The following is a 24,459-nucleotide window of genomic DNA, read 5'->3' as shown; positions in this document are numbered from 1 at the left end:
GTCCGACAGACAGAGAGAGAGAGAGACCATGTGTGTCCGACAGAGAGAGAGAGAGACCATGTGTGTCCGACAGAGAGAGAGAGAGACCATGTGTGTCCGACAGACAGAGAGAGACCATGTGTGTCTGACAGACAGAAAGAGACCATGTGTGTCTGACAGACAGAGAGAGAGAGACCATGTGTGTCCGACAGAGAGAGAGAGAGACCATGTGTGTCCGACAGACAGAGAGAGACCATGTGTGTCTGACAGACAGAGAGAGACCATGTGTGTCTGACAGACAGAGAGAGAGAGAGAGACCATGTGTGTCCGACAGAGAGAGAGACCATGTGTGTCCGACAGACAGAGAGAGACCATGTGTGTCTGACAGACAGAGAGAGACCATGTGTGTCCGACAGACAGAGAGAGAGAGAGACCATGTGTGTCCGACAGAGAGAGAGAGAGACCATGTGTGTCCGACAGACAGAGAGAGACCATGTGTGTCTGACAGACAGAGAGACCATGTGTGTCTGACAGACAGAGAGACCATGTGTGTCCGACAGAGAGAGAGAGACCATGTGTGTCCGACAGACAGAGAGAGAAACCATGCATGTTCCAAAGACAGAGAGAGAGAGATCATCTGTGTGTAAGGATTTGTCACTGTATGTGGAATTTGTTACAGAATCTAGCAATGCCCCTCCTGAGTTTGGGCTTTGGATCTGCCCGTTGCTAGAATTACTTCTAGACCGGTTAGAAGCAAATCAGTATCTTTACTGGTTGATTAGAACCCTGTCCTGGCACATTCGTTACTAATTATACAACGCACATTCCAATCCTGGTTTATTTTCTGAAATCTAGTCTGTTAATTATTTATGAGTAAGTAATTATTCCTATGAGTAAGGACCTCTAGGTGTGAAGTGCGTTCTCCATGGCTGCCTCCCCCCCCTCGCTTCCCGAGATTGGATTCTAGACCCAACCCAGATAGACACATACTACATGCCTATTTCAATATGTTAATTCTTTAATCCATTTCTTGCTGGAAACTCAATGTCCTAAACATAATTTAATTTTGAGAAACATAAAAGATCATCTTTATCTCATCTTCCTTTTAACAGGTTTTTACAAGGATATCTGGAGCATGCAGACCCATTGGAGAAAAATGCCTTCAGTTTCAAGAGAGAGAAAGGTGAGTGATTAATTATGAATTACCCACTTTAATTATATTTAATGAATCAAAGCCAAAGCCAGTTGTAATTTCTAGAGAGTTAAAGATCCCTAAGTTAAGTTCCACCTTAATTAATTAATTAATTAATTGTCTACAGTTAAATTTGGTCATGCATCTCAAGAAAGAGGGGATTACTAATATAGATTAATAAGATTAATAAGCCAAGGGCAAGAGAAAACATGATAAATGAAATAAACAAGACAGATATCAAGATAAGCATATACTGTAACTAAGCAAAGGTCAAACCACATATCAGAACTGTAGAGGAACGGACTACTGACTCAGCAATAAACACAACAAGGCACCTGGCTGCAGGTAAAACATGTTTAAATACCCAAAGGTGAAAATCGATTGGATCTCTTTATCATTTGCACTAAAAGGTATGAGAGTGACTTAACACAAGCTTTACACCACTATTGACACCAGAATGCACAGCAGATACTTAGAATATATGTTTCCGGTCATGTCAGTAATGGAGTAAAGAGTGGACCCGCATTACGTAGGACCTCAAAAGGTAGCATTAGGCATTGTTGTGACACAAGATAATAAACAGTTGAGCAGGGTAGCATAATAAATAAAAAGTACTTGGTATAAGTTCCATACTGCAACTGACCATGGACGGATGAGTCCACCAGATATCGAATTAGGTGGAGAGAAGAGAGTGTGGGCAAATTGAATTATGAGGAGAGAGTAGAGTGTGGGCACATGGAATCATATGGAGGGTGAAGGGGAATGGAATCATAAGGAGAAAAATAAGGTCTGGACAAATGGAATTATGAGGAGAAAGGAGAGTGTGAGTGAATGGAATCATGAGGAGAGTTTGAGTAAATGGAATCCTGAGGAGAGAGGAGAGTGCGGGCAAATGGAATCATGAGGAGAGTGCGGGCGAATGAAATCATGAGGAGAGAGGAGAGTACAGGCAAATAGCATCATGAAGAGAGAGGAGAGTCTGGTCGAATGGAATTATAAAAGAGAGGAGAGTGTGGGCAAATGAAATCACGAAGAGAGGAGAGTGTGGGGGAATGGAATCATGAAGAGAGAGGGGCATGCTGGCAAATAGAATCATGAGAAGAGTGTGGGCAAATGGAATCAAGAAGAAAGTGCAAGCAAATGGAATCATGAGGAGAGTGCGGGCGAATGGAATCATGAGGAGAGTGTGGGCGAATGGAATCATGAGGAGAGTGTGGGAAAATGGAATAAAGAGGACAGTGCGGGTGAATGGAATCATGAGGAGAGAGCAGAGTGCGGGCGAATGGAATCACGAGGAGAGTGTGGGCGAATGAAGAGGACAGTGCGGGTGAATAGAATCATGAGGAGAGAGGACAGTGCGGGCAAATGGAACCATGAGGAGGGTGTGGGCGAATGGAATCATGAGGAGAGAGGAGACTGCAGTCAAATAGAATCAAGAATAGAGAGGAGAGTGCTGGAAGATTGAATCATGAGGAGAGAGGAGAGTGCAGGCGAATGAAATCATGAAGAGAGGAGAGTGTGGGGGAATGGAATCATGAGGAGAGAGGGGCATGCTGGCAAATAGAATCATGAGAAGAGTGTGGGCAAATGGAATCAAGAAGAAAGTGCGAGCAAATGGAATCATGAGGAGAGTGTGGGCGAATGGAATCATGAGGAGAGTGTGGGCGAATGGAATCATGAGGAGAGTGTGGGCAAATGGAATAAAGAGGACAGTGCGGGTGAATGGAATCATGAGGAGAGAGCAGAGTGCGTGCGAATGGACTCATGAGGAGAGTGTGGGCAAATGAAGAGGACAGTGCGGGTGAATGGAATCATGAGGAGAGAGGACAGTGCGGGCAAATGTAACCATGAGGAGAGTGTGGGCGAATGGAATCATGAGGAGAGAGGAGACTGCAGTCAAATAGAATCAAGAATAGAGAGGAGAGTGCTGGCAGATTGAATCATGAGGAGAGAGGAGAGTGCAGGCGAATGGAATCATGAGGAGAGTGCGGCGAATGAAATCATGAGGAGAGAGGAAAATACAGGCAAATAGAATCATGAGGAGAGAGGAGAATACAGGCTAATAGCATCATGAAGAGAAAGGAGAGTCTGGTCGAATGGAATTATAAAAGAGAGGAGAGTGTGGGCAAATGAAATCATGAAGAGAGGAGAGTGTGGGGGAATGGAATCATGAGGAGAGAGGAGAGTGCGGGCGAATAGAATCATGAGGAGAGAGGAGAGTGCGGGTGAATGGAATCATGAGGAATCATGAGGAGTGTGGGAAAATGGAATCATGAGGAGAGTGTGGGCAAATGGAACCATGAGGAAAGTGTGGGCAAATGGAATCATGAGGAGAGATGAGACTGCAGTCAAATAGAATCAAGAATAGAGAGGAGAGTGCTGGCAGATTGAATCATGGGGAGAGTGTGGGCAAATGGAACCATGAGGAGAGTGTGGGCAAATGGAGTCATGAGGAGAGATGAGACTGCAGTCAAATACAATCAAGAATAGAGAGGAGAGTGCTGGCAGATTGAATCATGAGGAGAGAGGAGAGTGCAGGCGAATGGAATCATGAGGCGGTTGGGCGCGAATGGAATAATGAGGAGAGCTCAGGTGAATGGAATCATGAGGAAAGTTTGGGTGAATGGAATCATGAGGAGAGAGACGAGTGCAGACGATTGGAATCATAAGGAGAGTGTGGGCGAATGGAATCATGTCTAGAAGATATGATTCAAGAATGAAAAAAGGCAGTAAAAAGAACAGGGTGGAGGAGAGGCTGGCAAACTGGTAGCAATCTGAATAGCTAGCCAGATCCTGTGAACATACAGTGTTCTATACATAACTGAGGACAGGGATAGTGAATTAAAAATGGAGTCTGGGCTTGTTTAATGGTCTCTATCTCTTGGTGTTCTTTCCAGCAATTCTCCATCTCTTTCTGCTTCATGATTTTGACAAAAGTGGAGAACTTGATGGCCTGGAGCTCATGCAACTTTTGAATGGGACCCTGTCACAAAGAATGCAAGAACAGCCACCTCCTATAAATGTAATTATCCTGTTGGGTTGATGGAGCTTTATGAATGAGGGGACAGTTTGTGAGTGGTGAAAAAGAATTTAGAGAATATGACAGAGGGTTGGACAAGCTGGAGGGGAGAGATGGAAAAAAATTAAGAAGCATGAGAGGAGAGATAGAGATTGTGAAAAAGCTGGAGATGAGAGACAGAGGAATGGACAAGCTGGCGGGGTGAGATAGAGAGGTGAACAAGCTGGAGAGAAGAGACAGAGAGGGTGAAGATGCTGGAGAGGAGAGATAGATGGATGTACAAACTGGAGAGTATAAATAAAGGGGTGAACAAGTTAGGATAAAAAATCAAAACAAAAATTATTTTTTTCATCCTTGCTTCATACCACAGATCATCCGTCTGGTCGATGAAGTCTTAGATAAACAAGATCTAAACAGAGATGGGCTACTGAGTGCCCCTGAGCTACTGATGGCCCCAGTGAATGTCACTGAACCTATTACTGAGGAAGACCAATCAACTGATACATTTCATGTTGCCATCCCCCTACCTCAAGCAGCACAGACGGAGGACAACCCTCAGCATCTGGAGATTGCGACTATAGACAAGGAGAAAGAAGTGGACCACATACAGATGACAGTTGTGGATGGTGAAGCACATGATAGTAATAATACAGTAATAATAGATGAGCCTGAAGACTCAGACAGGAAGAGCTTTGATGAACCTGAAGTTGGAGACATTAAAGAATTGACTGAGGAGACAATGCAAGAGAATGTAGAACTGGAAGAACATGAAGTGCTGGAGGCAGTGGTGGGAGATGAGATGTAGCCAGAATATACTGACCCATTCTGCTGCCTTATGCATGTTGGATTAATGAAGGAGCAGATGCAGGAGGACTAACAGCTTCTTTCATGGTGACATTGGTGGGTGACTTCAAGTGGCGTCTCTACCTACTAAGGTGGAGAGCACTGCGGCCTGTGACCTGCTTTCCCCTCAGGGCAGGGGGTGATCAGTTCTTTCGGACATAAAAACACAATTCGTTCTTTCTAATGCTTTCAGTATCCCGTTCCGGTAGAATATGAGAAAACTGCAGTGTGGGGAGCAAAAAGGAAATAAATATGTTACTGCAAATCATTATTTAATTTAACAAGTGATTAAGAAGTGAGCTTTGATTGTTCGGCTGGTCAGTAATGTCAGTTCCACACATTAAATAGAAAACAGATAATGTCCACTATGGGGTATTTATCATGCTAAACATTGACGAATCAATCACTCCTGCAATTGCTGTAAGATGGGGAGCATAGTGTATGTTTCTTGAATTAACCACTTCTTTCTACCTAAGAACCACTGCAGATGGCCGACATATCTCAGGTCTTTTGTGTTTGCCAAATAAAACTAGCTGCTTTATGATTTGTTTAATCCTGCATTGCTTTGTTTTGTACTGATATTCTAATGATACACACTAACCATGAGATTTGACAGATAACAGGTCTGGTACTTGTAACAGAAACAAGGTTGACTGTTCCCTGGCTTGGTATCAAGTGTCATCATGTTAGGTCATTTGTCCTTTCTTGTCTGCCACCAGGGACCCCACAGGATTTCTGCAGTTGTTGTTTAAGTCTTGTCCTTTAGCAGGTACAGTAGATTAACATGTATTGTCCTTTCAGCCCAACCCTTTCCCATGCCGGTATATGATCTGTTTATATGCTATATAAATCTATATTTAACAAAATCAATAGAGAAAAATTATTGTTAATCACCTGTGTAACGGATTGCCTGGCACCCCGACTGGGTACCACCGTTGCTTCACGAGGGCTCCAAGCACTCCAATAGACACCATAACCACTGCAGACCCGATGAACCGCCGCAGTTTGGTTGGGTTCTCGCTGTCTTCCACCCACTCTGGACCCAAGACCAGGATCCAGCTTCCAGTAGGCAGACCTCTCTTAATACAGAGAGCAGGAACAGGAACAAGCTCTTACAAGAGCTCAGTGATGATACTCTGGGGAGTATAGTGATTATAGCAATCCCCAGAGTGTAGGTAGTTCTCCAATCCCCCAAACATGAGCCGAAACTTCATGAGGCACACCCCCTGGACCTGATGGAACACTGCATTCCCAACTGTACATACCAATAAGAACAAATAGGCAGTCTGTGACACTCCCATGTACAGCAAACAATCCATCCCCTCTGCCTGTGATATAATTAAAGTAGCTAATAGAATAACCTAATTACCCACAGGCAGAAAAACAAACATTTTCCCCAAACTACAGAAAACACCCCAACACATAACATATCCCCATATAGCCCTGATCTGGGTGAACATCATATCAAAAAATCACCCAGATCAGAGCAGGGGTTCAGGAAATTCCTAGAAGTCTCTTTTGACCGACCGCAAGCATGGCCTTCATGCCCAAAACAGTTCCAGAGAATTAGGCTGTGCGGCCGGTCTATTTTCAATGTTAAAAGTGCACTATAGTACAAGGAAGGGTGGGGTCAAACAATAGCAAGGGCTGATGGGAGATTGAGGGGACAAAGCAGCGGTGGGTGGGGGCCCTAAATTATAATAAGGGGGAACCTAATGTCCTCCCCCCTGGCTCCCACCCCTTAGCGGTGGGTGGGGGCCCTAAAAAATAATTAGGGGGGACCTAATTTCCTCCCCCCTGGCCCCCACCCTGGGTGGGGGCCCTAAATTAGAATAAGGGGTGACCTAATGTCCTCCCCCACGGCCCCCACCCCTGAGTGGCGGGTGGGGCCCCAAAAGTAAAATGATGGGGGGACCTATTGTCCTCCCCCCGGCCCTCACCCCTGAGTGGTGGGTGGGGGCCCTAAATACTAATAAGGGGGACCTAATTTCCTCCCCCCTGGCCCCCACCCCTGAGTGGTGAGTGGGGGCCCTAAATTAGAATAAGGAGGGGGGACCTAATGTCCTCCCTCCTGCCCCCCACCCCTGAGCAGTGGGTGGGGGCCCTAAATACTAATAAGGGGGGGACCTAATGTCCTCCCCCATGGCCCCCACCCCTGATCATTACAAAAAAGCGTGGGGCGGGGCTTAGCGTGCGGCGGGGGCCTGGTTAATGCAGCATGAGAAGCAGGAAGGAGTCCCTGCTTCCCCAACAACCAGCCTCCAGGAGCTCCAAGGAATGTGGAGGTAAGAAGCAGGTCAGTGTGTCTGTGTGTGACTGCCTGTGTGTGTGTGACTGTCTGCCTGTGTGTGTGACTGTCTGCCTCTGTGTGTATGTATGACTGTCTGCCTGTGTGTGTATGTGACACTGTCTGTGTGTGTGTGACTGTCTGCCTCTGTGTGTATGTATGACTGTCTGCCTGTGTGTTTGTGTGTGTGTGTGTGTGGCTATCTGCCTGTGTGTGTATGACTATCTGCTTGTGTGAGTGTGTGGCCATCTGCCTGTGTGTGTATGACTATCTGCCTGTGTGAGTGTGTGGCTATCTGCCTGTGTGTGTTTGACTGTCTGCCTGTGTGTGGCTTTTGGTGTGTGTGTGTGTGTGGCTGTCTGCATTCCTGTCTCTGTGTGTGTGGATGTCTGCCTCAGTGTGTGTGGATGTCTGCCTCTGTGTGTGTGGATGTCTTTGTGTGTGTGCATCAGCTAGTGAGTGAGTGAGCTTCTGTGTGTGTGTGTGTGTGTGTGTGCGCATCTGCTAGTGAGTGAGCTTCTGTGTGTGTGCACCTGCTAGTGAGTTTGTGTGTGTGCCTACTAGTGAGTGATCTTGTATTTGTGTCAGTGAGCTTGTCTGTAGGGAGCATGGGTGTGTCTGCTCCTGTCTGTGGTGAGCATGTGTGTGCAGTGAGCTTGTCTGTAGTAAGCTTGTGTGTGTATCAGAGTATGTCTGTACTAAATTTGTGTGTGTACCAGTAACCTTGTCTGTGTGTGTCATTGAGATTGTCTGTCAATGAGTCTATTTGTGTGCATCAGTAAGATTGTCTGTGTCTGCATGTGAGTATGCTTTACTGTATAATTGAATTACCCCAAAAGGACTAATATTTTGAATTGAAAAATAAATATTCCAATAATATATATATATATATATATATATAAAACGGTGTGTATATATAGATATGTGTGTGTGTGTGTGTGTGTATATATGCTATGTAGTGTGTGTTATATGTGCTTATATAACACACACTACAAAGCACAATGACTTATGGGGCTGCCATAGATTTTTTTCCAGGGCTGCTTCGTGTCCCCAGTCCTGCCCTGGGGAGGACATTAGGTCCCCACCCCTTATTCTAATTTAGGGCCCCCACCCGCCGCTCAGGGGTGGCTGCCGGGGGGGGGGAATTAGGTCCCCCCCTTATTTTAATTTAGGGCCCCCACGTGCCGCTCAGGGGTGGGGGCCGGGGGGGAGGACATTAGGTCCCCCCCTTATTTTACTGTAGGGCCCCCACCCGCCGATAAGTCGTGGGGGCACGGGTGGGAGCTCGGGAGGGGGGACTTTTTTGTGTTTTTTTTTTTAAAGTGAGCAGGGATAATAGGAAACAGGATTTATGCAATATGCCCCAGAACAGGATATAAAGATACAACTAAACAGAATTAGACAGAAATATAAGGAATACTTAAATAGGGTTGTAGATGTTCAGTCTCTTTGGATAAGAGGTCATATTGTAGTAACAGGTCCTGTTTGATAGATGCAATTAGAGTTTGGAGTAAATTCGATGTAGGATTAAATAGAGAGCCACAAAGTAAATTAAAATCCAGTATTTAAGCAAGTTGGATGTTCAGCAGGAATATAGGGAGTTCAGGTTTGTAAATATGGCAGGAATGGAGCAGCTGACGTCGGTGGGGGAGACCTAATGCGCATGCGCGGCAATGGCCGCGCACGTGCATTAGACCTCCCCGTGAGAAAGCATCATTCAATGCTTTCCTATGGGGATTTTGGAGGTCCTCACACCTCCACTAGAGGAGGACTTAATCCTGCAAGGTAAAAACTGCAATAATTACACTTGCAGGATTAAGGGTGGTGGGAGTTGGCACAAGGACCACTCCAATGGGCAGAAGTGGTCTGGGTGCCTTGAGTGTCCCTTTAACTCAGGAGCCAGGATATTAAGTATCTTAGACAATCATCAACTTCAATGTCAAGACAAAGTGGGGAGTTGGGTGTTACCTTTTGTAGGAACCCAATTAGTCCAGGCAGGTGAGAATGATAAGGTGAGTGGTCAAATTAAAGGCAAGGGAGGCCACTAGTGGTAAAACAAAATCAATGTAGAAACTTGTTTTTTTAAAGGAACAGGATATACAGAACAAAAGTCTTGCTTGTAAGGACAGGATCCTGACACTCTGTATAGCTAAATGCCAAAAATTGTGGTGAGACCAAATAGGACAACCCCCCCCCCCCCATTTGATGCAGATAGAGAAAGCACTGTTATGTATTACTGTACATCTCAAGTAGGATTTTGAGAAGACTACTTTAGGAGCAGAAACACTGAGAAGTCATGTTTCCACAACTATCCCAGAATTCCCAGCGTAACATGCAAATGAGCATGTGTGCTGAACCAGGCGGTCTCGGCCCAGATGAAGGAGAGGTCAGATAACTCCTCCCACAATTTCAGGCTTCACCTAATGACTCAGCCTTCCCATTTGTGGTCATGTACAATAAGCCAAGTTATAGTAATGGTGGTGTAAGTCGGTTGTGGTGTGCTGGAACTGACGTTCGGGTAGGCCTGTAAAAGAGCGCAAATTGTTTAACAGTTTAACACGGAATACATGTTGACCTTACATAACCAATGCATGAATGCATGTCTCAATTCCCTCTCAGGTTGATCGATATACATGGCATATGCAGATGACTCTACTGTCCCAGCCATTAGATGATATTGTTACAAGTACCCTCTGTCTGCCATTTTGTTACAATGTGTCTGTACATTTCAGCGAACTAAACCACAAAGTAAATTGTTATATATTTCGTATGCCAAACTACTGTAAGACCCCAGAGAACAGTCATGGGTGACTGTTACGGTACCCCAGGTATGAAAGGGGTTAAAACCGTTTAGGATGCTCCTTTCCCGAATGCAAAGGCAACTACCGATCACTCCAATCAGCCGAACAGGAACCATACAAATCATACACACTCCAAACATCTGAATGAGAATCACCATACGAATAAATCCCCCCCAAGTACGAGACAAAGCTCCGTATTGAGGGTCAGCAGGAATCTGGTTTAATATGGGCTACCTGCCCGGTATTTATGCAGGTCTTCCACCAGGTGGACACTCCCCTAGGGGACCTGGTGAAAAACTGTGACAACATGTGTACATTAGCCAATCACAACGTTGAAGACATAAACAGAGTAATGGAAATACATAAAAATACATAATACAAAAACTACCGAACACAATAGATACATTCAACACATCCCCAGATAGCTTGGATCTGAGCGCACATTATTACCGAATGGCGCTCAGATCCTATACACACAGTTCAATCGCCATGGAGCCAAAGTCTTTCACATAGTCTTTCGTTATATGAATGGGCTCCATGGCACAGCTATCTGGGATAAGTCTATTCGTGAGAAGAAACTACCGAATGGACCGGCGTTCGTATGCTGGAGAAATAGAAGAAGGGAGGTTGGCGGCTTCAGTGGTGTTCGTGAGAAACAGTGTCCGTTTTTAGTACCATGAAATCGTTGACGGACACCGCTGAGCATTCGTATGTCCAAGATGCATGCCGCCTCGTAGTCGGCATATGAACAACGACCACCCAGTCGGCATATGACAATTAGGAAGTGTCTGCGGTTAACCACAACGTTTTAATGAGGCCAAGAGGTTGACCAGCAGCACACTTCCATGTTGGGTGGCCGGCCGTTCGGTGAATTGTTCGTTATAAAAGAAACAAGCGTCCCTGTACGGACAGGGAAATAGCCAAACAAACAGACGAATGAGGGAACAATAAAAGTATTTCACAGGCAGTTGGTTCTGCCACAGTGACCCATTAAGCCTTGTTAACCTTTTTCACCCCTAAATCACTGAACAAACCGTTGAACTGTCGGACCAACCGCAAGTGGTGTGTGCGGCTGATTAACCTCCCAGGACTTGTGGTTAACAAGCGCTTAATTGACGAACGGCTTGGTGGTCGCCGTTCGTATTGTCATGGACAAAAAGTTACCCAACTTAGCCAATTTTAAACAGACTGAACATCCAGTCATCTGTAACAGGAGCCTTGGGTCAGTATAGTATTATTCCCAACACTTTCCAACCTTTGTTCACATTGTGAACGCCTATAGTCAAAGTGGGAATAATACCCATCCCTTATTCGTGGACCAGGGTCTAGGATTACCAGTCCACCCGGTGATCAGGGGGCAAGTCAACAAAACCCAGTGACAAAAACTCTTATTTGAGAAAAAAGCACATCTGGGGAAACCCTGAATGGGGGCCACAACAGTATAGACATGTCATCCCTCACGTTGACACCACCTGTGATTTCTAATAGCCGCACCGGTGAATACATAGCTTGGGTATTGGGAGGAGATGGGAAACACTTCTTGATAATGGTGGCAAAAGCCAATTTGCATATTATCATCATTAGGTATATTATCATCAAACTCACAATTATTACAGTAATTGCAACCAGGACCTTACGTCCTATATCTCCTAACCATTTCCCTATTCCAAAGGTCCAGTCAAACCAAGTCATATCCACATCCACACTCAACATACATCAACAATACATACTACATCCCTCCCTGGGCCAGCTAACACCCCATCCCTCTCTGGCTAACTCTACAAAAATAAAAATTAACACAATAGTTCAGCATAGTTCAGAAAAAATTGAAATAGTCCTTCAACGAGTATAAAGAAATCAGTTCGGACACCATACATTTTGTTCCATAAAATAGCTAAGGGTAGCAATATGGCTGACAACAAGACAATGTCAGCTTCCACATAGTTCTTAGTTCTTCTTTTGTTAGCTGGATGTTCACCACAATGCTCTGTGCAACACCCCAATTGTTGAAAGGGTTAATACAGAACTAGCGGCATTAGACAGCACTGCACCTTCAGGACTTTCCAGGGTCTTGCGTACAAAGGTTATGTCCTCATAAGTAAGCATCTCAGTTTCTTCAGCCTGCATGGATTTTGACCAAACAGATGTAATTGCCAAATAGTTAGTGCAAAGTCAGCCAGAGAGAGAGATTGGTGCGCAATCCCAAGAATCAGGTAGCACAAACACTCCAGGACTGTCTCTACAATTATACAAACACAAGGATCAATACAACATGAACAATTCCTAAAAGGATATATCTATTATTATCAATTTATCAATTACCTAGGCTAAAAGTCAAATTAGAGACTAAAATGTAATCCTTAACTGGTGTGACATGTAGTTCTCACAGCTTTGCTTATATTTCATGAATTTTGTCTTCTATGAAATTTTACATAATTCCCTTTGGAATGCCTTTGTACAGACGAGAGAAGCACTCACTCTATATAAATACTTGATTGGACAGGATGGGTGTTGTTGTGGTTTAACTTCAGCAGACAGCAATGTTTTCTCTCAGGTATGAAGACAAGGAATGGACACAGCAGAAATACGAGCTCGGAGGGCAGTACTCCATCACACAAGTGTATGACAAAGTACTGCTCCTAAATTTAATGGGGAAAACACAGATCTTATAACAAATCTCTGAACACATCCAAAAGGGGTTGTCTTTACATAATACAGTCATCTCCTGTCAATTGCATCTTCAAAGAACTTAAAGCACATTTGGCATTAGCTGGTCAAAAGGTGTTACTTGATTACACAAACACTTCCCAATAGTCACAAAGACAAGGTGTTAACAGGATATGCAGTGCAGGGGGGGAAACAAGAAGAAGATACAAATCAGGATCAAAGGCCAGCTGTTATAATAGAGCATCCTGACATTACTTAATCAATTGTGTGGTGTGACACAGGATATAAGGGGAAAGGTGCTCATTAATCCATTTCATTCCAATCTTTTATTCTGAAAGCCATAAGACCGTCCCTCACTCCTGGACGAATTAAGGTTTATTAAACAATTAGTTCAATTTTAGGGCTTGGTATAAATTCTTTGCAGATCCAATAAAATGATTGTCGGTTTCCCATGATGAAGAAGATAAGGCCCGCTTAGAGTGAAATATATTAATAACATATTTTACTATCAATGTTCTTTGGGATCAAATAATATTAATCAGCGCATAACCAAGTCCCATGGAAAGAAGAATAATTAGGGTGCACCGAGCACTATTGTTCATTCTGGATCAGTCTGAGGTTGATCATTCTTTGCTTTGAATATCCAGAGTGCTTGATGGGACATCTTTCTAATCAGCTTTCACGAATCCCCATCTGGTTCTCCTCGGTCCGAACAGCTCTTCTGGTGATGGCAACAACGGTTGTTGTGTGACACAGGATACAAGGGGAAAGGTGCTCATTAATCCCTATCAGGTACTAAAACACTTTCTCGGGCAAGTGACTGATAAAATCTATATACATAATCTTAACATATACATATGGGGATAATTCCCAATAGAACTCTGTTCTTAAACTTAAACCTTGATTTGATAATCTCAATTAATTACTTTAATAACCCCAAATAATTCAATACTCTTGGATTAACATCGAAAACTATATATAAAATATTAAAAACATGAACCATCTAATTCAAACATTACTCAAAAAGTATTAATATCTTACTAAAAAAGCATAACTTATGGTCTTTTTTTCCTATAATGAATAATGCGAGGGTGAGATGTGGTTGGGCATAGCACAAACTGAGTATCACAAAATCTCTAACCACAAAAGCTTAATTTTAACCCATTTGAAAATAACCCCTTGAAATTATTATATCATTTATCCTCTTCTGGGTCTGCAAAATGCTTTCAATTTACCAATACAAATATAATACAGGGGGGCGTGGTTTGCAGCCGGACGAGCTGGACGTGTTCGGCTAGAGCTCCGCTGTAACCACGGTGCCAACGGCTTACAAGTGCACTGACGAACCGAAAAATTATATTTTCCTGCGGGGGAAGCAAAATGGATAGAAAAGCTCTGAGGAAGCAGACAAAAAAGGGGACCGAATCGACCACTACCGTCTCTGAGATGTTTGCAGCCTCTCGAGCCATGCGTCTGAGCTCCCAAGATGGCGGACGGGAAGGCCAAGGTACACCTCGATCTCCTTCGAGCCCGGGTAGTAGCGTGGCCATGGGGGGCGCAGAAACTGATGCCAGCCAAATCCTCACAAAACTGGCTGAAGTGCGTACTTACCTAGCAACCGAGATGGCCCGTAACACTGCCGAGGTTAAGGCAGAGATCCAGGCCTTGGGTGTTCGGACGGCGGCATTGGAGCAGCGGGTGGAAACCACTGTAGTCGCCCACAACACAGCGGCAGCACGAATTAACAGTCTGACTACCCAACTACTCACGGCCACATCAGCTATTGAGGACTTGGGAAATAGATCGCGACGCAATAATGTTCGCCTCCGCGGCCTACCGGAGCGGGAAGGAGAAGGTTCCCTCGCCGAAACTGTCTTGGCTATTTTCCGCCCGCTTCTCCCCAATATACCGGATCACCTGTGGCACATTGAACGGGCACACAGAGCCCTCCGGGCTAAGAGAGCTGATGACCGACGGCCTCGGGATGTCATTGTTAAATTCCTCTCGTTCCAAACTAAAGAGGCGGTGATGAGGTGCGGTAGGGATCGCTCGATCATACACGATGGGGTGGAAATAGCCCTATATCAGGATCTTACCCCCTCAACTCTGCAGCGTCGACGGGAATGGCGCCCGCTAACTGAACTCCTACAGAAGCACTCCATTCGGTACGCCTGGGGACACCCCTTCCGTCTACTTGCATTCAAAGACGGCCGTACCAAAGCTCTCACCCCTGAAGGCGACCCGGCTGCTTTTCTGGTTGCCTTAGGGATCCAAGTTCCAGTCGGCTTTGCGGTTCCGATGGCGTCGACGGAGGTCCTGGCAGCTCTCCCACGCGAGTGGTTATCGGCGGGCGAGTGAGGTCGGCTCTCTACTGGCGGTATGAGGTCCGATGTCTGTGGATCCAAACGGTGAGATCATCCGGGAGGGTCACTGTTGTTTGGGAGGGTGGCATCGGTTCCCCTCCTTCAGTTTTTCGGCCCGGGATTTCGAATCCTAGGGTAAGGGTAAGGGCTCTCACGGGACGGCCCCACTCCCATCCGCGGGTGGGTTTTTCTTTCTGGGGTGGGTTAGGGTTGAGCGTTTTTTGCCCTGTTCTCTCCCTCCCTCTAACTTTGTCCTCGCCCCGGTCCCTCTCACATCCTGGGCTTGCACACATGTTGTACTATCTGATGAATCCCAGGGGCCGGGGAGACCCGTTGTTCTCCCCCTTACGGACTCAGCAAGACTTAAGGCCGTGATCCGGTACCCGTTATTTTTTCTTTTTGTGACAATGTGTTTATTTCTCATGTGGCGGGCGGCGGGCGGCGGACGGCGGGCAGTGTTCCTGGTAACTTGCTTGGGGCCTTTATTGTACCTTACCTTATGGTATGTTTAACTTTCCCCACCGTAACGAAAAGCATACCTGGGAATGATGGCATTAAGGGCGGGGGGTGTAAAGCTTCGGCCATATTATTACTCTGGTAGGGCCTAACCGGAGTGGGATACAGTAGATGTGATATGTGGGATTTATGCGAACTATATTTTGTCATGTGACATTTTTACTTTTATTTTATTTATTTTTTCTCCTCTTATTTCCCCTCAGCTGGATTGGTGGAGCGGGTGAGGCCTCTGCCTCGATCCTTCTCCATCCGATACACTGACGGTATGCCTGTGAGTCTAATAGGGTATAATGTAATCAAAACCAGTATTTTCTCGCGGGCACGGAGAAATCAGCCAGGCCCACTGTTCTACTGTTTTTGGTCACCCCAGAGCCCCTCCAAATAAGTCCTATGCTATAAGGGTATAGGGAGTCTGCAGACCGTTCCCGCCCCCTGGGGGTCCCAGACTTCGGCTCCCGTTTTCTGGAGGGAGGGACCCGCCTCATGGAGGTATTCACTCTCCCTGCCAATCCCTCCCCCCTGAGTGCTCGCTTCAATAGTTTGGATATATGTTTGTCCTCATAATGGTCTAATCGGGCACCTTAGGGTGCTTATTGCAGTTGGTCTATGTTTGGGCTACTCTGGGGCATAATCTATGCTCTGGGGTCGCCTCAACATATACCCCATGTTACCCTGGCTATAGGTAAGCCCAGGCGAAAGTTTTCACAGTTGTTCTTTCTTTCACTATTTTTCTCCTTCTCTGTTCCTGTACTCCCCCCTCCCCCCTCCTCCCTTCCCCTCATCCTTTTCCCAAGTCCTCTGAAAGGGAACGTGGGTACCCGTAGATGCTACACACTACACGGCTATAGTGGGCGGGGAACGGGCCACCACTCTATACATTTAATCATCTCATTGCAACGTACCTGTCGGCCCCGGGTGGGCCTGATGCATAGAATGAGCGTGGGCATTTACCTGTTAGGATGCCGTTAAAATTACTATCTTTAAATGTCAAAGGCCTCAACGCTCCGAGCAAGCGCCGCCTTCTGTTCAGGGATCTCAAGCGTTTGAACCCTGACATTGCGTTCCTGCAGGAGACACATGTACCAACACCGGCAAGATTCGCTCTAAAGGATCACGTATTTAGCACCGTACATGAAGCGAGGGCTTTGAACAAACGAAATGGGGTAGCGGTGCTTATACACCGTAGATGCCCCTTTAAAATGGGGAAAACGGTGGCAGACCCAGCGGGCCGCTTTATTCTAGTGTCAGGGACCTTATACTCCCATGCGATTCACTTTCTAAATATTTACGCCCCCAACGACCCCTCTACTGAATTCTGGGATACAATGACCCAGATGGTACGTGATTTACCGCACGGTATGGTGGTTGTGGGAGGCGATCTCAATGCCGCTCCGTGCCCGGCCGTTGACCGGAGCCGGGGTGGCGACCTCCCGCGGTCACATGGGAGAGGGGGACAAGATAAAATTCTCCGATCCTTCATCCTCCGAACGGGCCTCTTGGACATCTGGAGGGCGCACCACCCAGCTGAACGCGACTACACCTTCTATTCAGCACCCCATGATACCTACTCCAGAATCGATATGTTCCTAGTAAACTCTCACTCAGCTTCAAAGGTAACGGATACAACGGTAGGCTTTTTCACCTGGTCCGATCATGCCGAGGTCACGCTGACCTTGGATAATTTATGCGTGGCATCCCCATGGACCTGGAAGTTAAATACTTCTTTGTTACAAGATCCGACAGTGGTGGACGTGGTCAGGAGGGAAATGACTGATTATTTTGCTAGGGAAACGGAGTCGGATCTCCGCCCGGCCACGGTATGGGCAGCCCATAAAGCGGTTATTCGAGGTATCTTGATACGCGAAGCCTCATTGAAGAAGAAACGCAAATCACAATTGTTGTTATCTCTTCTAACAGCATTGGGAAAAGCAGAGGAAAAACATAAAGCTGCCTCGACGCCCGCAACATTAGCAGGCGTCCGGGATCTGCGGGCGTCGGTTCGCGAGGCGCTCCTCGATGACACGGCTAGAGCTATAACGTGGTCTAAACGGACTTTTATGAAAAATCCAATAAAATGGATACACTGTTAGCTCGATCTCTCCGCCCGAGGCAAGGCCACTCGCATATAACAAGGATTAAAGATAGTGCTGGTAGGAACTGCACAGATCCAACCGACGTAGCTAGGGTATTCACGGACTACTTTTCCAACTTATACAACCACTCGAAATGCGATGACGAGACCCGTCAACGCGAAACTGAGGATACTAGAAATTTTCTATCTCAACTGAGATTGAGATTGAGAGGGGGGGATTCCGCTGCTCTGGGAGCACGAATCACGGCTGAGGAGATTGACGCTGCAATCACCTCGTTGAAAGGTAACAAAGCACCGGGCCCGGATGGCTTTGAGGGCAGTTACTACAAAACCTTCCGCGAAGAAATCACGCCCCAATTAGAAACTTTATTCAATGATCTCATGGAGGGTGGCGTTCCGGACAGGGATATGTCTCTAGCCGACATGGTACTATTACCTAAACCTGGCAAAGACGATTCGGTCCCGGAAAACTTTCGCCCGATCTCGTTAATTAACCACGACTCCAAATTGCTGGCAAAGATTCTGGCTACCCGATTGAACCCTTTCCTCACGCGTTTGATCCATCCTGATAAGGTGGGATTTATTCCTGGTAGACAGTTGTTCGAAAATACTAGACGTAACATCGATCTCATATGGAGACAGATAGATAGGGGGATTCCGACGCTACTCTTATCATTGGACGCAGAAAAGGCCTTTGACAGAGTCAAATGGCCCTATCTGTTCGAGGTCCTCCGACATTTTGGCCTGCCGGATACTTTTCTGTCCGCAATTAGAGCAATGTACACCGATGTACAGGCACGGGTCCGGATAGCGGGATCAAAAATAACACCCTTTAGTTTGGGCAACGGAACGAGGCAGGGATGCCCATTATCCCCTCTGTTGTTCGCTCTATCATTGGAGCCCCTATTGCAAAAAGTGCGGGATACGCAGGAAGTTCGGGGAATCCAGATCGGAGCTCAGCGATATGTAGTCTCCGGCTTCGCCGACGACGTTTTGCTGACCCTAACAGACCCAGGGGCATCGATGGAAGCATTGATGACTATATTAGACTCCTATAGCGGGCTGGCCGGTTATAAGGTTAACCTCTCCAAATCGAGCGCACTCCCTCTCAATATGATAGACTCGGACATAGCCCACATAAGGGAAACCTATAAGATTCATGTGGCCAGAGACTATATCAAATACCTAGGGGTCCGGCTGACAGCATGCCCAAACCACCTTCACCAACAAAATTATGTACCCCTGATCCGCACTTTGATTACGGATATGGAGAGATGGCAGGATAAACCAATCTCGTGGATCGGCAGGATCCACACGGTGAAAATGAACGTGCTCCCTCGGATCCTATTTCTGTTTCAGGCTCTGCCGGTAAGGCTGACTAAATCTGACTTGGGTGCGCTCCAGCAGGCCATAGGGAAGTTTATTTGGCAAAACAAGAAACATAGGATAGCTCGAAATATCCTGTACAGAGCAAAATCAAAAGGTGGTCTGGGCTTACCGAATTTGTACTTTTATTACTTGGCAGCCCAGCTCACGCAAATAGCGCTGTGGCACTCTCCCCCGGATGAGAGGAGGTGGGTGGATTTGGAGTCTTCCCTCATGGGGCCTGATATCCCCCAATTCTTCATGTGGGTTCCTAAAGCTAACAGACCGCTCCCGCACGTTAAGTGCCCAGCCATAGCGAACTCTATGAAACTCTGGGATGCCGCGTCACTTAAGTACGGTTTGACCACCCAACTCTCTCCATTGGCCCCATATCTAAGGAATACAGCCTTTAGCCCGGGATTGGAAGCCAGAGATTTCAGGGGTATAGAGAACGCTGGAATTCAACGTCTTTGTCATTTGTACGAAGACGGTTCGATTCTTCAATTTGAGGAACTGAAGGCTAGGGCCACATTGCGCTCATCTGACTTCTTCAGGTACCTACAACTCCGAGATTATGCCCAGACACCGGCAGTTCGGACCGCTGCGTTGACAAAGCCCACGTTCTTCGAAAACATGTGCCTTCGGGAGCAGTTCCCGAAAGGCCTTATCACTACCATGTACGCACACCTTAGTACGTCCACCTTGGAGTGGGGGGCACTCACCTATGCTTCCCAATGGGAAGCTGACCTAGGAGAGGAACTTGAGGGAGTAGACTGGCAAGACATCTGGGAAGCCGCTGCGACCTCGTCTATATGTGTCTCCATGCAGGAACAAGCTTATAAGACCATGTTCAGGTGGTACACCACCCCAGTCAAACTCTGCAGAATGCATAAAATGTCCACGGACTTATGCTGGAGAGGTTGCGGCCATAAGGGAAGTTATATACATATGTGGTGGGAATGCCCGACAGTTCAGCAATTCTGGAAACAAATAGCGGGGTTACTGAAAGATGTCTTTGGTAGAGAGATCAAACTAGACCCATGGGTTTTCCTTCTGGCCAGACCTCTGGAAGGCTGGTCCAGAACGGAACAGTTATTGATCCATAAAGTAAATCTGGCTGCTAGAAGAGCCCTGGCGCAAATGTGGCTACAAAGTGTCACTCCCCCAATTAATATTGTCCTGCAAAAGGTTAAGGATACGTTTCTTATGGACAAATTGACGGCTAAGGTAAGAGGCACGCTCTCAAAGTTTGAAAAGGTCTGGGCTCCATGGATAGATAGTGGAGTGGGCGATTAGGGGTGGGGGGGAGGGCTCATTCCCCCATTCCCCCACCTCTCCTAGAATGTCCGCACCTGTTACCCCACTCCATGTTTATCTCCAGCGGCGGGACTTTCAGGTTCCCGCCGGGAGATATGCAAGCTGTATATGGTTCCATGGAAGTCACGCACCTTCTTATCGTCAAAATAGGATGCATCACAAGGATCTTGGGTACTGATATTTAACTGACTTGAAGGGTCCTAACGTCCCCTCTCCCCCCTCCCCCATTTCCTCCCAATTCCACTCCCCCCCCCCCCCCCCCACCTAGACTCATCCTTAGATTGTTCCCATATTTTATTGTCTCTCAGGTTACTTCCTATCTCTATCATTCTTTTTCCCTCTTGGACTTTGACTGGTTCCTCTATCCCTCAATATCTGTCGCTACATTATTCAACCTGTTCTCAGGGAGCTCCCAATGCTTGGGAATTAACATGGTTAGACGAAATCTCCACCGAGACTACCTTCGGCTAAGGGGCAGAATGGGGAGTTATACCTGCGTAAAACGTGGCTCAACATGAGCCGTGACCATGTTGTTCCGGCTAACACGAATCGTACGATGAGACCAGTCGAATCTATCTCCTTCTTTCTTTTTTCTCTATTTTATATTTATCAAAAATATAGGTGGAGCACCTTGAACCAGTGTGGTCATTCGTGGCGGTTATGCAAGCATCAACTCCTATGTACCCTGCCGTGTATATCTTGTTGCTGTACTTTTATGCAAATTATATATCTATATACATGCCTGGATGTACTCACATGGGTTTATGTTAAATATTGTTATTGTTGCTTGTGATATTGACACCTTGTAATAAACAAAGAATTAAAAAAAATATATATATAATACAGTAGTTTAGATTGGAATTGACTCACTTATAAATGTCAGAAATTGTCTGATCTCTATTAAAAATAAAATGTTTACCCTATGATCAATGAGGCATACTAGATGAATCTTGTGACGAGACCAATCTCGCCACTGTGCATTGGAGGAGCCTGGTTGCCCGCCTGCAGCCTTTAGACTATGGCCCCATGTTAAAATGCTTGATTTTCCCCTGCAAAGACATGAAAGCCGGGTCATTCGGTGCTTGCCCTGTTTGAGCGGGGATACCCCAGATAGCTATGCCATGGAGCCCATTCGTATAATGAAAGACTATGGGAAAGACTTTGGCTCCATGGCAATTGAACTGTATGATGTGGGGATATTTATGGGATAATAATAGTAAACAGTCGAGAATTGCCCACTATTTCAATTCTCCAGATCCCAAAGATCGTTATCATGTAAGTGAAATGTATTCCATATAAATAAAATCACAATTTGTTATAAAAATAGATACAATTTATTGTGACAAATTTAATAATAATAATATGTAACATGCGTGATAATAATCAATGAATATTTAGTATAACATGGTATGCAATACAATGGTAATACATTCCAATGGCTGACACAGTCAATTGTCAAGACAAGATTAATGACGGTACTTCACAGAGAACGAAAGTGAAACTTACACACAGAGAAAAGCTTTCTTTCACACAGCTTGCAGCTTAAGGCCATAAAACTTTACCTAACAGTTAGAATAACCCTTCCAATGCTGGCTAGACCTCCTAGGTAATTAAGACCTATTCTCATGTAATTTTAAATAAAATAACACCTAAACCAGCTCCTTAGTCATTTCCTGGAACCATCCAATAAGAGTAATCTACCATGTTCTATAAGCAGAATTTTAACTTGCCTAAACAGATATTTTATCTTATTTTAGAGCAAATCAATACACCTGGAAAAATAACACGATATGCTAACATGTGATTGTAACCACATTAATATATAATTATTCTTTTCCCACCTGCAGAATGGGATGCTATAACTATATATTCTTTAATAACTAAGATTTCTAAATATCGAAATCTGATCGTGATTTATCCAGTCAGATATCATGCTATTAGAAAATTTTAATTAATTTCGATTAATTAAATGAAACCAGTATAATTACCAGTTAGGTAGATATTCTCATCGTATGAGTAGGTAGTCTCAGGAACTTGTTTGGATTTCTCGGTCTGACTCTGCTTTTCTTTCTTAGCCTGCGATCCTGACTTCTTACGATCGCCTCCACTGCTCACTTCCCCCGACTCTTTAACTTAGCCCTCTCTTCCCTTTGTCTTAACTTTTTAAAGGGAAAAATTCTCTGTTCGTCACTAGGTGATAGACCAATAGGGAAACTGGAAGTGTGGTTACCTTCCAGATAGCAATTTAGGTATTTGGTCCATAGAGGGCAGTCTCGTCCCACTAAACATACCTATCCAGGAAAGAGTTAACTTTTCCTGGAGGCTATTCTGACGTTATTTGGCTTATCTTTATGGTTGCCATAATTTTTAGTTTACTTGTCAGTTCAAAGAGTTTATTTGGGTTTTCTTCAGACAGTGTGTCTCCAATTCCTGCTGTAATTTCTAGAACTGACAGTTTAAACTTAATTTCAACTTTTACTTTACAATGAGACCTTATACAATTTAGAAAGTAAAATTAATTACTAATCTTCTCTGTTACTAATGTCTGGGTTTAGAATTATTTCTATTCCATTAACATCTATGCAGAGCATCCATACCCCTATTTTACTGCATATCACTTGGTTTGTTTATAAAAAGCATTCCTTAGCTCAGTTAGTGTTTGGTTACAGAAAGGATAAAAATTTTGTGTCTCTTTGTCAGTTTGAAGATAGCAAAATGGAGTCTGCTCTGTTCAGAGTGATTCTGACAAAATACATTTTAATTTCTATCATAGCACAAAATGTCTGCTGATATAAATATCCTGACAATGTGTGTGGTCTGAGCGCCATTCAGTAATAATGTGTGCTCAGACCTAAGCTATCTGGGGATATGTTGCATGTCTGTATTTTACTGTCTTTTTACTGCCATGTGCTTAATGGAGTTTTGCCTCTGTCCTTGGAGATAATTGGATTACTTCTCAATTATCTCCAGGATAGAAGACTCTGTGGAACTGGTTTTGGGCAGAAAAGCATGCTTTTAAAGTTATGAATAATGTGGAAAAACTGTATTTTTCTGTCTGTGATAATTACATTACCCATTGTGTAAGGTAATTGTATCACAGGCAGAGGGGAGGATTTTGTGTGGGAGTGTCTGAGTGTATTGTACGTGTTTATTGGTTGTTTTCCAAAACCCTGTGGGTGGTACTAATGTGTATATAAGAACAATAAACCCACAGCTCTGTCTGACCACTGCTTGACCCTCAACACGGAGCTCTGTCTCGTTCTCGGGGGGGATTCACTGTATGCTGATAGAGACTGATTGGCAGTAGTGTAAGCTGCTTGGATGCTTTTCCTGTTCGTCTGCTTGCAGCTATTCGTGAGGTTCCAGTTCGGGAGTTTGGAGCATTCCCTTGTATCCAGTTTGGGAGTTTGGTGTTCTGCAGTAGCTGTGCCTGTGTCTCTGGAAGGGAAGATCTACTAAACGGCGGTTTTATGCTGGGGGTGCCGTTACAAATCTTACTTTGGGAGTAAACCTATCCTATACATACCCCCACAGATTGGGGTTTCTGCCCAGTTAAAAAGGCAGAACAATCAATATGGATAACATAATTTCCTTTGACACCATTAATGCAATACACTTTAAAAGTAGAGTTAACTCTGAGCTGGAAAATAGCTGGACAATACTCCCCTGTGAGAGGTAGCGGGAGTACTCCTTTATAAGGGAGAGTCTTCTTCTTGTCCATTTATACTTTCACATTCAGGATTAGTCAGTTTGCAAAGGGAAACGTGGATCCTCGATTTGAACAGCAGAAGTTTGTGGGGCCCCTTTTACGTGAAATGTAACAAGTCTCATATTATTATCAAATAATGTCCAGGGGATTTATTCTCGCCGGCTTTATAGCATTTTACCTGTCGCAAAAACACTAAATGCTTTCGTTAATGACATGCAAATATTCTTAACTTTACTATTTAAACTCATAAACAATAGACATTAACAAGGAAGGACCACAGAACATACCAATTCATTAAAACCCATAGAA

The 24,459-nt window shown here is 45.1% G+C and overlaps 1 protein-coding gene across 3 annotated transcripts in view; it reads left to right on the top strand.

Moving 5' to 3' along the window:
• Positions 1-5,586, top strand: part of CGREF1 (cell growth regulator with EF-hand domain 1) — a 64,757-nt gene extending 59,171 nt beyond the window's left edge. For all 3 annotated transcript variants that reach the window (XM_063441851.1, XM_063441852.1, XM_063441850.1), the window contains exons 4-6: positions 1,092-1,162; positions 4,069-4,193; positions 4,561-5,586. In XM_063441851.1, the coding sequence (XP_063297921.1) occupies positions 1,092-1,162; positions 4,069-4,193; positions 4,561-4,995 (631 nt within the window). In that variant the 3' untranslated portion in view covers positions 4,996-5,586. The remainder of the gene's footprint in view (positions 1-1,091; positions 1,163-4,068; positions 4,194-4,560) is intronic.
• Positions 5,587-24,459: the final 18,873 nt, after the last annotated feature.

This window comes from Pelobates fuscus, chromosome 2, assembly GCF_036172605.1.
Source record: "Pelobates fuscus isolate aPelFus1 chromosome 2, aPelFus1.pri, whole genome shotgun sequence".
Lineage (NCBI taxonomy): Eukaryota > Metazoa > Chordata > Amphibia > Anura > Pelobatidae > Pelobates > Pelobates fuscus.
Note: the sequence above shows the minus strand (reverse complement) of the source record. Positions and strands in the feature narration are given on the sequence as shown.